Source organism: Squalius cephalus, assembly GCF_949319135.1.
Source record: "Squalius cephalus genome assembly, chromosome: 4".
Taxonomy (NCBI): Eukaryota; Metazoa; Chordata; class Actinopteri; order Cypriniformes; family Leuciscidae; genus Squalius; species Squalius cephalus.
In genome coordinates, this window is record NC_137125.1 from 30692654 (window position 1) to 30709757 (window position 17104).

The window sequence follows — 17104 nt, forward strand, 5'->3', positions numbered from 1 at the left end:
AAATAGGGACAGCCTATAGCATACGCTCATGAAAATTGGGCCGACTCCCTGAATTTTTTAAAGGTTTAAAAATTATCGGGAGGTCGGGAGGTGCTCGTAACGTGCTCGGCTCGTAATTCCTCTCACAAGCTGTGAGCCGCGACCATGCAAGCATCACCGATTTCCATGTGATCATCTGCGAGCTCATAAAACAGCAAAAATCGCACCGTGTACGCCCGCCTTTAGGAATCCTGAAGACATTGATTAGCTTGCTCAGGTGTGTTTGATTAGGGTTGGAGCTAAACTCTGCAGGACAGCAGCTCTCTAGGACCGAACTTGCCTACCCCTGGCCTAAGCCTATGTAGCTGTCAAGTGACAAGGAATGATTCTGACCCTAAATTTATAATTCCGTTTATCATAATTTGTCAGTAGCTACACTATAATTTTCCCAAAATGTGAAAATTCACTTCTTTTACAAACAGCTCACTGTGTGTGTCCAAGAGAGAAAAAGAGGGATGATAGTATGCTGATTTATTTGTACTATTTGTGAAATTAGTGAGAGAAATATTTATTCAAATAAAAAAAAAATTACATTATAAGCGCATAGCTTATGGTATAATTATGCACAATAATTCAAATCCTAAGCTGAAATTCAGGCACTGAAAAGATCAATACTTGGCACCTGTGTATTGACACAATATCCTCACAAAATATTGCGATACTATACATTATTGATTTTTTTTTTCCACCCCTCTAATATTTACCTGTGGATTCACTCACTAAAGTTGAATCAGATAATGCAGTGCAATGTTCATTATCTTGTTTCATTCAGTTTGTCTCTTTATTTCTGATATTTGTTTCCGAGGTATTTAACTGAATCAAATAAAAAAACGAGGGCACAATAAAATTGAAATTAATTTCGTACTATACATATTTTCTGGTGCCATTTTAAACTGCCAAGCCATTTAAATCTCCTTCCACACAAGGAACACAAATAGGGTCTTACATATGCATGACTTTTCAGGTGTATCTGTAAGTGTGATGGCAAAATAAATTTTTTATTGCACTGATCACAATTAAATCTCCTTTCTCCAGAGTGAATGAGCAGGTGATTTTTGAAATTGCTACTTTTATGAAATCTCTTGCCACACGCAGAACACTGCAATTTCTTTCCAGAATGAGTTTGCAAATGACGATTCAGGTCTCTTTGATATGTGAAACTCTTCTTGCACTGAAGACACGTAAAAGGCTTCTCTCCAGTGTGAACTCTCGTGTGAACTTCAAGGTTTCCTTTACGTGTGAAACTCTTTCCACATTGAAGGCAGATGAAAGGCTTCTCTCCAGTGTGAACCCTTATGTGAATATCAAGGTTTGCTTTGTTTATGCAAGTCTTTCCACAGTGAGGGCACATGAAAGCCTTCCCTCTAATGTGAGTTATTACATGATTCTCAAGTTCTGTACTGTTTGTGAAACTATTTCCGCACTGATGACAGAGAAAAGAGTTCTCTCTTGAGTGAATCCTCATGTGGTAATTAAAGGTAACTTTATGTCTGAAATTTTTTCCACACTGATCACATGTGAAAGGCTTCTCTCCAGTGTGAATTCTCATGTGAACCTTGAAGTTTCCCTTAAGAGTGAAACTCTTTCCACAGTGATGGCACATGAAAGGCTTCTTTCCAGTGTGAGTTATTACATGATTCTTAAGGTGATTCCTGTTTGTGAAACTCCTTCCACACTGATGACATGGAAAACGGTAATCTCTTGTGTGAATCTTCATGTGCTGATCAAGATTTTCTTTACATCTAAAACTCTTTCCACACTGGCCGCATATGAACCGATTCTCTCCAGTGTAAATTCTGACAGGAGTCTTTAGACTTTTTTTATGTGAGAAGCTCTTGCCATTCAGTTTGCAGGTGTTAGGGCTCTCTCCGGTGTGACTTCTTTTGTGAGAATTAAGGGTTCCTTTACGTGTAAAACTCTTTCCACACTGATCACATGTGTAAGGCTTCTCTTTGGTGTGACTTCTCATGTGAGACTTAAGACTTTCTTTTCGTGTGAAGCTCCTTCCACACAGTTTACAGATAAAAGGGCTCTCTCCAGTGTGGCTTCTCATGTGGGTATTAAGGGTTCCTTTACGTGTAAAACTCTTTCCACACTGAAGGCATGTGTATGGCTTCTCTCCAGTGTGACTTCTCATGTGAGTCTTAAGACTTTCTTTTCGTGAAAAGTTGTTACCACACAGTTTGCAGGTGTAAGGACTCTCTCCACTGTGGCTTCTCATGTGGGTTTTAAGGTTTCCTTTAAGTGTGAAACTCTTTCCGCACTGAAGGCATGTGAAAGGCTTCTCTCTGGTGTGAATTCTCATGTGGACATTAAGGTTTCCTTTTTGAGTGAAACTTTTCCCACAGTGAAAGCAGGAGAAATCACTTTTAGTTCCTGTCTTTCGCACTCTTTTTTGCGAGGCAGTCTTTTCATTCTGTGAGCACTGAGACTTATCTCCAATTATGAAATCATGATGTTCCTCATACTGTTTTTTTTCTTCCACTTCATTCAATTCCTGACTCTCCTCTTTCAGTGCCATCAGGCCTAAAGTGAAAAAAGACAAATACAGATTAAAGTTAACCCCAGTTTAAAGGGAAAGTAACAGACATCAAAACCAACATAAAAACATTAAATAATCATCTCCTCTTTCAGTGCCATCAGGTCTAAAGTGAAAAAAGACAAAATACAAATAAAAGTTAACCCCAGTTTAAAAGCACAAAGCAACAGACATCAAAACCAACATAAAATCATTAAATAATAAAAACCAGCATAAAGAATCAAAACCAACAACACATATGCTAGATCAGAGGTCTTCAATCCTGCTCCTGGAGGGCCACTGTCCTGCAGAGTTTAGTTGCAACCTGCTTCAGCACACCTGCCTTTGAATAGTCAAGCGATTCTGAAGAGCTTGATGAGCTGATTCAGGTGTGTTTGATTAGGGTTGGAACTAAACTTTGCAGGACAGTGGCCCTCCAGGAGCAGGATTGAAGACCTCTGTGATAGATCATATGCACTAATCTACCGAAGGAGGTGTTCCCTGATATCTCAAAACCTCTTCTCAATATTGTAAACTGTTTTCTTTCTTCATCAATCACAGCTTGACCTAGAACTGGTTTATTATAGACCAGGGGTCTCCAACCCTGCTCCTGGGGAGCTACTGTCCTGCAGATTTTAGCTCCAACCCCAATCAAACACACCTGGACAAGCTAATCAAGCTGTTTAGGGTTACTTGATAATTACAGGCATGTGTGTTTGAACAGGGTTGGAATTGAAGTCTGCAGGACAGTATCTCTCCAGAAGCAGTGTTGGAGATGCCTGTTATAGATCAAAGAATGTGCAAGACCTTGATAATTTTCTGTAGAACAGTGGGCAGTTTAAATTCTCAGGACAAACAAGGGACTCATGAACGACTATCCAAAATTGCAACGGAGATTCCTCTGAGAGAAAGTGCTTATTGAAAGTTTGCAAGTTCATGTGTGAAGTTGAAAAATGCCAGGACCTTGGGAAACACTGGTTTAGATCAGTGCTTCTCCAAAAGAGTCTATATGGTCTACTCACAGGAGCGTCAGACCAGGGTTCAGAGTCATCGCTGGTACACAATATTTAATATGTAAAGCCGCGTTTCCACTGCAGGAGCTTTGAGGTGGTACTCTGTGTGTTTCAACCACCGGAACCAGGGTCTAATGAAATTGCGGGTAAAAATTTCCCCCTCAGAAAGTGGGGGAACTACCCTGCTTGCGAGGTAGTGCATTCAGGAACTTTCGGGGGTGGGACTTGGGCACTGAACATGCTGATTGGTTGACTCCATATAGCATTTCATTTCAACCACCATTTTTAAAAAATCTGTTGCGGCTTAACATGCTACTTGTAGGAATATAATGGTCTCTAGTTTTCCTAATCTTTTTATTGTTAAATTCAACTGAAGAAAATTTCAGCCAGCAGTGCAGTGTAAACACAACCTCTGATTGGTAACTTTCTTAGTAGCTAATTTTTAAATGATGCTACAAATATGAAGCTGAAATCATAGGTTTTAAATAAAAAGAAAGTATAGAAAAATCAGCAGGAGGGCAGTCAGGGCAGAAAAACACCTGTCAACAGTGAGTGAACTGAGAAAATGTATGTGCCAAAATATCTTACCACCCATTAAACAGCATTTGCATTGCATTGCATTTTCATTAAAATATGTATTTGGCATTATGACAATATTATTTAGCTATAATTAACAAACAGATAACTTGCAGAATCATATACAAGCTAGTCTCAGTCTCTCTGTAAAAATCCATCCGTTTTAAAAGATCCTTCAAGACTATGTTCCTCACATTTAAATTGAGGGGTCTTAAAGGGTTAGTTCACCCAAAAAGGAAAATTCTGTCATTAGCAGGGTTCATATAGATACTGTATAATGACATTCCAGGACTTTAAACACTTTTTTTTTGTTTGTTTGTTTTGGTTTTCAAGGACTACAATCAGAGATCTCATTTAGGAAACAAATTCTATATTTACTTAAAATTCCAAAAAAGGAAAATAGCTAAATCAAAAACTAATAAAACAAAATAGTAAAATTTAAGTACAGCACGTTAAAAGTATTCAATGACTGTGCCAACTTTAAAGGTCCCGTTCTTCGTGATCCCATGTTTCAAACTTTAGTTAGTGTGTAATGTTGTTGTTAGAGTATAAATAATATCTGTAAAATTATAAAGCTCAAAGTTCAATGCCAAGCGAGATATTTTATTTAACAGAAGTTGACTACAACGAACGGCTCGATTGGACTACACCCCTCTACTTCCTTCTTTAATGACATCACTAGAACCGTGTTTTGACTAACCTCCGCCCACAGGAATACAGGCGTATTGATGGCGAAATGTCAACAGACGGTTGATGTTTATCTATAATCGGATACCGCAAAAGTTTAATTCGAAGTTGTTAGTTTGCTCTGTCCATTTCACCACGGACTGTTTTTCTAACCTGGAATAATATCAAGCAGGCTTCTCTCAGCGTTTCATACTGACGAAGGGGACAATTTCAACTATATTCCAGCAAGCGGTAAGTAGTGATTTACTATGGAAGTAGCGATCAACTTCACATCGTTTCTCTTAGTAGGATGAAAATAATCTTACTTAAACTGTGATTAATATACAGAAAGCGATCAAAGAACAATCCCTTTCCAATCGCCCAAGCTGTCAATCACACAGCGCGAGTTTATCTGGACACTTGCCAAAACTCGTTATGAAATCAATGACGCTGTTACACTGCACAACGAAGCTCTTACTGTATTTATATACCTCATGTTTGCATTGGTGAAATCATTAGTGAGTGCAGAAACTGCGTTGCAATGATAAGATCTTTTTTCACGCAATCAACAGACAATCATCTGCTCAATGCTCATCATTGCAACCTTTTATGTGATTGAAATAGATCTAAATACTTAAAAACTTCTCACGATTCGTTAATCCCGATAGCTGTAATAGTAAAAACGTATAATAGCTGTAATAGTAAAAGTTTTCCAGATAGTTCCACATGTAATGCCAGATATTTCATATGCAAACATTTCAGCCAATCACAGCAGAGGGCGTTTACGCTGAAGTCTCTCAGCAGACACGCCCCTTCAAACAGAGTGTTCAAACCAGGGAATGAAATCAGGCTAGGAAATATGCCTTTTAATTCTAAATTATAACAATTTTTGATCTAAAAAACATACTAACATTATAAGGGCACCCCTGGAAACATGATAAAATAATAAAAATAATCCATGGAATGGGACCTTTAAATATGAGAACATGAACAAGTCAATGAACTTTCAGTGCATAAAAGACGTCAAACTACTTATTCAATTCTTATTCAAAGATGCTATAACAAAAGGAAGGAAAAACATTTAACTTTCTCCCAATTAAACAGTAGTAAATTAATACATATTCAACAGGGTTTTGACTTATAGTTGTAATTATTTTATTTTATTTGTACTGGTATTTCTTTGTTTTGTTTATAAACCCTGTCAATGTGGTGCAAGTTGAGGAAGATTAAACAAATCTGTTTGTTATTTTTTTTTTTTTTGTCTTTCAGGAACTATTAAATTTAATTATGCATACTCTTGGTTTGGAGGAGGTCTCAGCTTCAGTGGCTGCCTTTTCTCTTTGTTGTTCCAAGTGGCCAATGTCAGATTCAAGCCTCCTCTTTTTTTTCACTTCGTTCCTCCTCTTGGTCTCTGTATTTGGTTTTCTAAGCTCTCTTTTCAGTGCTCATGGCTGCATTCACAGAAAATTCTCGCTTCTAAGTAGCCTGACCATGTGAAAAAGAAGCAATTTTTTTTTACAACCAGTCATTTGAGTACAGATTTACCCTGTATGGTTTCTGAGAAGCAGTGGTCAAGAGAGTGTGGCTGGATAGTATAGTCCCTATACACTGACAGGTTTCTAACCATTTCATCACCTTAGGGCCCTTTCACACCTGAAAGTCCGCACCAAGGTCCGAACCAAAGTTCATGTTTTGATACATTGTATACATTAGGTTAGTTTTGGTTTGGTTTCACATTTCAATTATGCGAGCGCACTAAAGAACTTTTCATGACGTACTTGCGTCCTGTCGTCATCATCTATATGGGCTGCATCTTGACATTGATTGGTTTGTAAACGGACGTGCGTCTGACGTCAGCGTGTTGTCAATTCGGCGGGTAACTTTGACAAGAATGAATGAACAGACGCATATCGTTGCCACTATATTTTTATTATTTCGACATTACTCCCAGCAGCACCAACTATACTCGAGGCTAGTTAAAATTCACCAAATTAACGTCCTCGTTGTGCGAACATTTTATCGTCGCCGGCAGGACGTGTGTGTGTGTGTGCGCGAGAATCAGCTGGAAGAAACGCTGTGGGCAGGACCGACAGATCTGCACATAAATATTCTTCTTCAGTTGTTTAGGCTACGCGGGAAACACCGGAACTTCCTGTAAATAGTCTGAAAGTCCGAACCATACAGAAAATGCTTTCACACTGGAAACGAACCAAACCTTTGTTCAGTTTGATCCGGACCGAGACCACCTCTTTTCGTCGGACCAAATTTCGTCTGTTTGGTCCGGACCGTGGTCCGGGGGAGGTTTCACACCTGTAATTTTTATTCGGACCAAACTGAAAAGTCCGAAAGTCCGGACCAAACAAGTTAGGTGTGAAAGGGCCCTTAAATGAAGGTCTTGTGCTGCATTTGAGTAGCCTGGGTTTCCCCATGCTGCCTTGCGCGCAGCGCGATTTTATTCACGCTGCTAGGCAGCCTGGATTCCATGAACCAGATTTTCACCTTAGCGAGGGGACCAATCACAGAACGGGGAGGGAGCAGCAAGACGATGACGACGTCTATGCGACACACCGAAGCAGTTTGTTTATATCTATGGATATTTCCAGCCTGGTAATTCGGGAGGAGCAACGCTGGCAGGATCTTCTTGATTGCCCTGACTCCTGTGCGACTGTCACCCCTAATAACGCTAACCTCTCGGATAAACTCTGTGTTTTTTTCAATAAAAACATGTCTGTAGAGTGTCCATATATACCTTCTACCCTCATGTTTGTCTTGCACAAACGGCAATAGTCGCTGAACGCCATCATGTACACATAAATCTCTGACCCATCGTCTTCTTCCTCGTCGAATTTCTGTCACTCTACATACGTCATCTGGTATAATTGAAACGTTTGGCTATGAGCTACGTACAGGCGCATTTGATAGACATTCGTAGCACCCATTAAACGGCTCTGGGCATTCGTAAACCACACCTCAAATACGAGAAAAAGAACATGTGGTTCCCAGACCACGTCTCAATGAGACGAGGTCTGACGTTAGCCAGGCTAGCATTTGAGCATCATCCTACTTATCAATTTTATGACTTGACACGATTGTATAATAAAAAGGAAGAGTTGTAGTTAAAAGTCTCATTGTTTTGATTAACTAAGCTTTACATAAAACCAATAAAAACAAGCCCTACAAAAAAACAATTCATATTTAAAGCTGCAGTCCACAGTTTTTCCTCTGTCACCATCTCTGTTCGAAATCTGCAATTGCAGTTATTCGCAGAATTATCAACTTTACGTGCGTTGTGCCTCGGCATGCCACAGCGCGGATGAATCCAATGTTTTGAGGAGAATGTGCGGCTGTCAATCACCGCGCTGGTGGTGTGGATACTGTCATTCGGATTTACAGATTCTACTTTTTGGAAGTATGCCCAACATAAGAATTTTCACCGGAAAATGTCATCTGAACAAGTAAGTAACATCCACTTTTGTTCTGACCAACTAAGGGGAAAAAAGCATTGCAGTAAATCGCACCGATTAAATATAACGATTGCTTATCATATCACGTCAAACCGTGTAAATTATACTTTGTTCTCAAATTGTTAATGTTAACAACATCAGCATTGTGTGACTACATTTAATGCCCTTCCGATATATTCCTTGTTTTAGTATGGACCCGGTTGCCATCTCTTTTTTTCTAGACTTGCCAAGTCTTTCGCGTTTTACAACGGGTGAATCTCCAGTTGACACTGGTGATTGTCGTTTGAACCTTTCTGGATCCGCCATCAAATTGCAGGGCTCGCAAAATTTCTACATCGCTGGTAGCCCTTCGGGCAGGCACTCTTCAGATTTTGGTAGCCCCAAAATGAATGTTACTAGCCCAGATAAAAAGACAATTGTTAATGTAGAAAATTGGTTAGGAGTCAAAACAATGAATCAAAAACTTTTTCAAAACACAAAATATCATATGCACCTGGTTCTAGCTAAACTGAAATGTGTGTGATCAGTGTGGAACATGAATCAGTCTGTGTCTGTGGCTCAGCCCCCAATGAGAGTATGATTTAAAAAAAAAAAAAAAAAAAGTAACACTTTAGTTTAGGGTCTAATGCTCACTATTAAGTTTCATTAACATGCAGATGGCAGGGTTTTATCATCACTGAGGTCCCGAATGTGAGGTAGGCTAGTTTGGGGGGGGTTTGGGGGCACCCCCGAGAAAATGTTGATTTCTCTGATCTACATGTGCATTTTAAGATGTTTTGAAGGCCAAAAAAATTGGATAACAATAGCTTTAAAACCATGTAAGTGCAGGGGCAGCTGATTATTTTTCTCTCCTCATCAGCATCACTCCTATTCTCTTAGTTTTTCTCTTGCTCTGTCTCTTCCCCTCCTAAATCTGAGCTTTGACTGATATAGGCTTTTCATTTTTGTCTGTCAGTGAAGAAAGTAAACAGGGTCAACTGATAGGTTGATTTATGAATCATTTTCTCAGACGCGTTCATTTACTGAAAGCTACTAAGAAAGCTATGTAGCCTAACTAAGTTTATTAAATTCATTCACAATATGTACACATTAATTATTGATCGTATTCCTAATAATATTTAAGGTTATTAGGGGGTCTTATTTCTCTGATATGTCCATTTCAAGACGTTTGAAGGCCAAAAAAGGATAAGAAATAGCTTTAAAACAATGTCAGTGGGCAGTAGATTATGTGTCAATACTTGCTCAGCTCTCACTTCTTATCCATCACTCTTTCTTCTTCTCTCAGTCTCCTCATCTTGCCCTGTCTCTTCCCCTCCTAAAGCTGAACTTTTTTAATTTACTGAAGGCTACAAAATGTATATTAATTCTCAACATGTACACATTCATTATTAATCTTCTGCCTAACATGATGAAAACGGCTTTGTTAATGCTGTTAATGTCCCCTCACAATGACAGTAAACTAATTATTAGTCACGTTGCATAGGCCAATTTTCAGTTCAAAATGGCGAAATTCGACAAAAGTATATTCGTTTGTCTGATTATTTTTGTCATTTGTTTCACATTTATGACCTAAAAAAGCTGTCAAATATGAAATATTTAGTTTAGCTAACTTACTTACATCTCATCTCGACTGTAAACTGAAGCGTCAGTCGCTCTGCTCAAATTCGCTCTCAGCAGCTTCTGTGTATATAAAGCCCGCCTACTTTGATTTGATTGGTCATCTCAAATATTCTGACATTGACAGACCAATGAGACTCAGGTGAACACACACACACACACACACACACACACACACCCTGTCCTCTGTTTCTGACGTGTGCTCTGCTCGGCGCCACTGCGGATTGAAGATTAAGAACGCGCTGAATCTGATCATAACAAGACTGAAGCGAACACTATTTCAGATAGCCCGTCGGGCAGGCCGGTTATGCATTTTGGTAGCCCGAATTAAACACAATAGCCCTGGGATGTCGGGCAGGCGATTTTGTGAGCACTGAATTGATAAGTTTAATTATATCAAGTGCTGTGAGAAAACGCTATAAATCTCCACCTCCAACATCCTCACACGCAACATAGCCTACTAGCAGTGGTGTAGTCTAGTTTTTTGTAGTGAGTATACTGTGAGCCCCCCACATTGAGCGCTCATTCCCAGAGACGCGTATAACAATTGCGGTCTCTTTGAACTTTAATATTCACAGACACTAGTCAATTTCGAGATTTGATTCATTGTACAGCCCTACTTTTGATTTATTCATTAAAAAATGGCCAAATTCCGTGATGTTCTGCTTTATACAGCAAGTTCCATTTGTAACTGGATTCCGCGATTCGATCCGTGTCGCTTCGCAAACACAGACGGGTTGAATTTATGAATGAAAGTGTGAAAGTTCTGACACAAAACGAAGTTGTTACGTATCCTCACGCTTTTTTTTAAGTGGGTATATGGAAATCATTGGCCTTTCCTAGTGGGAATACGGCATATATCACGTAGACTACACCACTGCTTACTAGCCGAGACACCTTCTTTATGTGTACAGATATGACGTAATGACGCAAAAACATGCTTGAATTTCCCGTGGAAATCCACCAGTACCACTGGAATTAAAAACATTATTATAAGCTTACCATTTTGAATCGAACTTAGGCAAGCAGATAGTTTTGAACACTGGCTGGTTATGTGCTTGCTCAAAAAATTATTTTGGATAATTTTTAACCCAAAAAAGCTACGGACTGCAGCTTTAAATGGTTTTACATGATTTGTTTATTGCATCTAATAATACATTAAACCTTCAAAAACATTTGCAATTGTTTTGTGAAGGGTGTTTTTATGCATGTTTTGGGCTGAGTTTTAGTTGGCATTTACACCGTTCTGACCAGCAGGCTTTACCATCGCGTGGCATTTTGAGCACTTCGAAACAGTGAAGCATTTTGCGAAGCAACTGGTTCAGTTGATTCAAAGTTTCGAAAAGCTTAGTTTCTCTCATCTCTAATAAACACCATTAAAGGGATGATTCGGAGTAAAATCAACCTAGGGTCCTTTGCAGCATGACGCCGAGCCAAACACCCCCCCAGAAGCCTTTTTTCACCTGGTCGAACATTATTAAAGTTAGAGCTTATTTAGAGAAATTCAGCCAGATGGCTTAGTGCAGGCACTAATGGATCCAAGGATGTCTCTCGTAAATTACCCCACTAATAATGCCCAGAATGGTACCAAACTTCTACTGTAGTACAAATAGGTTCTGTACTCATAAAACGAGGCATTGGAAAGTTTGTAAGTACATCAGGAGTTTATTTAAATAACACTTGCCTGACGGGTCATGCTACTGCTAACCCGGACGTCGAGGTCACTTCCGTGATTTGGGAAAAGCACATAAAAGTCCTGGCAGAAAGCGATGCATAAGGATGTAGTGTAACGACAAATTATTATTTTTTCCGAAGTGTAGACAACTTAGTGTTAACTAATAATTGTTTCAAACTGGTACTACCAACAAAATATTAATCCATTCCTGGAACTGGGCGTCATTACACTATATCCTTATGCATCGCTTTATATGCAACCATGAACTGTGCACTCCACATCATGTTGACTGAAGGTGCGTTCCATTCGACCGTGAGTGGACTGCAAAGTTAAAGATGGCGCGACCACCACAACGTTGCCCAACATCAAATAGCAAACGTAATGAAAGCAGAACGAAACTTAATTTGTGCTTCAGGACCGTTTATCTGTTTGGACCAATGTCAGTGCAGCGCGAACCGATCTTGATCAAGCGACACTGTTACTACCGGTTATTACACAGCGCGCTAAGAGATCCAGTAAAGGAAGCATTTGAGCATTTGAATTCGCCACTGAAGTAATAACATCGCTGCGAGATCTAGTGAGAAGCATTCACATTTCTCCGTTATTAACGGATCAAACAGTGCTGACGTGCAAACCAGGAGAAACATTGTGCCATGAATGAACTAGTTATAGGCTTTAAGTCAGCAGATCAGCAACATTCACCATGGATTTAATGTAGTAACACTAACTGTAACCATGGAAGTTTGGCATGAACAGTAAAATGCTTTCAAGTACGTCACACATCTTTTACCAGCACTTCAAAACTCAAATATTATCATATTTAAATGTTATTTAAGGGTTTCTGCAGGTATTTTCAAATTATATTTAATGCTTTTTAATGCCTTTTTTAATACCATTTAAAAAAAATTAATGCCATACATGACGGATATTATACATAACCACAGATTTTTATATATATATATAATATGTGTGTGCTGTCAATCGATTAAAAAAATTTACTCAATTAATTAATTGTAATTGATAAATCATATTTTTAATTTGATTAATCGCAATTAAAAACACTTAAATCTGTATATATACACTGTATCTAATGTGCACATTAATGAGTTCTTGAAGCAACATTTAATGAAAAAAGAAGTGTAATAATTGGAGTAATAATTAGCAACATTTTATTAATAATATCTAATATTTCATAGGAATATTGATGTATAACTTATTTCCATATTCACTTGTTGTGTCTGCCAAAATGTCAGATAGACATTATTTAAGTCCTGATGTCCTTTACAGTGGACATGTATGAAATCAACGTTCTGTTCTGTAACAGCAAGTCTTTTTTTTTTTTTTTTAAACCCCATGATGTTTTTCTGAGATGTTGGTTTATGAAATACAATTTGAAAAGTAGTCCAATTTAAATTAAAATTTCAATATATTATCATATTTCCATAAGAATGCTACATTTGATCACTAAATTAATGTCAGACATTTTAAAGACCAAGGATAAGTTGTTTTCATGGTGAAACCTGCAAACATTTGGTATCCCTGTGCTGTTTACAGGACAACCAGAGAAATCAAAGAAATTCACTAAAATATAATGTCCACTACAGTGGACAAAAGTCTATTCCTGGGTCCCAGGAGATATAAGACATAAAGAAGATATTTTTGTTTACATTTTTATTTTTAATTGCAAAAATTTGTATAAATTGTAGTTTGCCTTAATAATGTGGATAAATAAATAAAAAACAGTGGTTTAAATTCAAAATTTTCTACTTGTCAATAATTAAAATGTCTAAAAAATGTCAATGTTGCTATTATCGATACCGAACGATATGAAACATTATATCGTGATACATTTTTTAGCTATATCGCACAGCCCTACGCCGTTATTGATACAGTTCCTGCATGTGCACCGCAAAAAATTTGAAACATACAAACATGAACATATACTGAGTAGCTTATCACTGAGAAACATCCTGCTCAAGTCGTCCTTACGATGGAGGTTCGGGTTGAATAACTAGTTCTTCCAATGTTTCATCATTGGGCTTGCGCTCAGATTGATATGGTAAAATAGACGCCATTGTTACGGTTTTTAGAGTGCGTATAATCACTGAAGACTGAGGAAGCCTCTGGACAGAGCTGACGTTCAGTTATGGTAATGGGCCATAGACTGTAAAAAAATATGGACGTAGTGTCCGTGACGTCACCCGTAGGTTTCTGAAGAGCATTTTTGAAGCCTAAAGTGGGCGGAGCCGGCCGTCGCCATCTTGGCCTTGCGTCACTCCCGGATAACAGAAAATAGGCAAACAGGCGGAGCGTGAGTGGAGCTGAGGAGCCTGGCCATAGATATGAGCCTGGCTATCTGAAATCACCTAGCTCGACGTGATCGAGTTAGCTGATGATGTAAAGCCAATTAAAAGTTCCTGTTTTTGCCCTTCGAAATATTATAATAGTTAAAAGACATGGCTACAAGTGAGACTGTGTATTACTTCGAGAGTGTTTGTGTGTGACAGTGATTTATGTGCATACATGTCAGTCACTCTTTCATGGTCCGTCAGCGCGGCATTGCTCAAGTTCGTAGAGAGCTTATTCAGTCCATTTTAAATTCTGATTTTGGCCGTCTCTCAAATGGGTTAAACCATAGATATATTGCCTCTGAAGTGCAAGTAAATGTGCTAGAAAATCCGCGCTCATTCATGGATGTGCATTTATTGCACGGACGGAGAAAGCGCCGACGCCTGCATGATTTCATCTGACGGTACATAAGCATATTATAATCCATCTGTTCCGTGAGAGCAGAACGAACGAGCATTTATTGACGTTTTAAATTTGAAAACCCCAAAAAGCAACGAAATTGTCAGACATCCATTAGTGCATGTTCACAGAGGAAAACAACTGAAATACAGCGCTGGTTGTTCTCTCGAACGATAACGACGGAATCCAAAGACGTGGGCTTTGTACCCAAGTATTAAATTGTATGAAATAATCCCGAAAAAAAGCACAAACACTGCAGAGAAGGCAAGTTCAGCAGCTAACATTTGCTGAGGTGAAGTGACGGCTAGTAACAGCAGACAAACGGCTAGCAGCCTAGCACTGACAGCGGCAATCCATCTGTCACTCAAGTGGCCACTGGCCACACCCTTAAATTTAAATATTAATCAACTAAACGGACGAGTTATAAAATAATTCACCCCCCTCACAGTTGTTATGAAGGGCAAAATTAGCTGTATAGACCAAAGCCACATAGAGATCCAGGCTGTAAACATATTTTTTTCTGCTGTAAAGTTGGTAATTTTAACATGAGGGAGATACAGATTTGACTCACTTCTGCAGCCAGGCCAAGCGGCCAGTCAATGAATTGCAGTTTAACTCACTTCCGTGTTGGTTTCAAGAGAGAGACAGGGAGGTTGCCGCTTGTAATGGGCGTGTAGATTACAATCAGCAACCAATTACAACAGACTGGGCAATCTGGCCAATCAGAGCAGGCTCACGGAAAGGAGGTATTTAGAGAGAATGATTCATCTGTCTAGTCGTTTGAGAAACATTGAACAATGTGGTGATGTGCAATGAGAAAATGTAAGTGTTTTTGACCTTTGATGCATGTAAACCTGTTGTAGGAGACCTTCAAAACCATTAGTTACCTTTAAAATAGCATAGGGGCACTTTAAGGAACTCCGGAGACCCTGCTGAAGGCAGCATTAGTATTTGGCTTGTCATGACTGTCCACATGCTCCATATCAAATACAACCCACAGACAGGACACTCATATGACATTGTTCAAAAATATTATTAATTTCTGTAGAGCTGGACATTTTAATAAGGATGAAATTAGAGTTCAGCTTTAAGAATAAAACCAACCTGTTTGTTCCTCAGTATCTTCTTGTTTCATTCTGAATGTTTCTTCAATCCTCACGTCTTCACTCTCCTCTTTAATAAACGTCATCTTTATAATAGCGTGTCACATGGATCTCAGTTGCTTCACCAGGAGTTTTTCTGTATATATTACATATATTAAACATATATTAAACATTTTAGTTGTGGCGGTCCTAATTTTTGGGGAATTTGGGTCATCCTAAAAGTTGGGAGAACCATGCAGTGCTACCAAGCAAAAAAGTTCAATTCTAGCCCTGTGATACACTCGCAACAAATAATTTCTACTTAAAATAAGCCCAATTAAGTATAGTAAGATTCATTTTTAAGCACAAACGTTACAAAAAAAAAAAAACTTTTAAAAAGTAATCTGGACACATTATTGTAGGCTATATCTCAGCAATGAGTCAACTTCGCTGGTTCTCTCTCTCTCTCTCTCCTTTGAATTCATTCAAATAAATGAAATACACCGCGCTAAAACTAGGCTATAACAAAAAGGACATGCCGTTATCTGTCTATATCCGTTCAGTCACATTTTGCGCCGCAAACATCAATGACAGCTTTTAACTTATCCATGCTGGCAAATAGTCATGACCACCCGAAAGTGAATTATAAAATAATGTTATTGGGGCATTCACAACCGGAGGGTCAACAATGTCGCATAGTAAAGCGATCACCAACAGAAATTTTGGGCAGGGATTAATGTAAACACAAATATAGGATAGCAATCTAGTCTAATGTCAATGTAAACAAGCGGGACAAAAAATAATATGGTCAAAAGATCAGATCTGTGCATCAAGACTTGCAGTGTAAACGCAGCTTTTCTGTTGAGAGCTTTACTCATACAAATAGCGTTCATAAATATTAGATAAAGCATTGCCATGTTAGATGCACACAAAAATGATTCATTTTACAAAACTATAAAATTAAATGAATAGTTTGTATCGATTAAAAAAAACTTTAAATTCGTAATATCACAAACCTTTCTTAAGCCGAATCCCAGACGCAGGAGCGCGGCTCAGACCTATGACGTCACATCACCAAACCAAAATAAAAGTCCTGTATAGTTCATAGAAACCTAGAGTGCATAAAAATTTAAGGAAACTACAATTGACAGAGGTATTCAAAGTTCTTTTTTTCTTTTTTCTTTTTTAAATACATGTTCTCCAAGGATGTGCTGAAAATACCAGAGAAAGCATATAGCCTACTCTTGCAACACATCTAACATGAAATTCTGTCTAAAAGACAACAGTCATGTTTGAGTGCAAACCATTTGGGTTGGGATCTTTTTTTCAATAACAAGCTGTTTTATAAATTGTTTAATTCTTCAAAGAGCCACAACAAAATGTATTATTTTACTTTTACACAATAAACAAGGGTTGTAAACCTTTGAATCTTTAAGGCATGCCACGGACTACTTTAAAAACAAAGAATTGTTACAACATTTACAAATTGTTATTATTGTATTATAAATAAGATGAATTTTGTGAGTGTGTCTATTTAATTGAGAGCAGGGTTTCCATCCAATAAATATGTATAGCCCCAACTAATAAAACACAAATCCATGCAATAAAATGTAATTGGTCCAACTCAATTTGATCAAATACACCTTAAATTAAATTGATACCTTTATAAAATGAACTTTTGTTTGCTTGTCTAACTTAAATTAAAA

General features: G+C 38.2%; 1 protein-coding gene across 1 annotated transcript; it reads right to left on the reverse strand.

The window, feature by feature from the left end:
• Window positions 1-315: 315 nt before the first annotated feature.
• LOC307157105 (uncharacterized protein) lies at window positions 316-16471 on the reverse strand. The gene is made up of 3 exons (XM_079868868.1): window positions 16415-16471; window positions 15421-15555; window positions 316-2565 (listed from the first exon to the last, which is right to left on the reverse strand). The coding sequence occupies exons 2-3, from the start codon at window positions 15503-15505 to the stop codon at window positions 893-895; spliced, it is 1758 nt and encodes a 585-aa protein (XP_079724994.1). The 5' UTR covers window positions 15506-15555; window positions 16415-16471; the 3' UTR covers window positions 316-892.
• Between the last annotated feature and the right edge of the window lie 633 nt (window positions 16472-17104).

Excerpts from the sequence above, each read along its gene's own strand:
- LOC307157105 (XM_079868868.1), bottom strand. The coding sequence starts at position 15,505 with ATGACGTTTATTAAAGAGGAGAGTGAAGACGTGAGGATTGAAGAAACA. Across the intron at positions 2,566-15,420 it reads AGATACTGAGGAACAAACAG|GCCTGATGGCACTGAAAGAG; the intron begins GTTGGTTTTATT and ends TTTTCACTTTAG.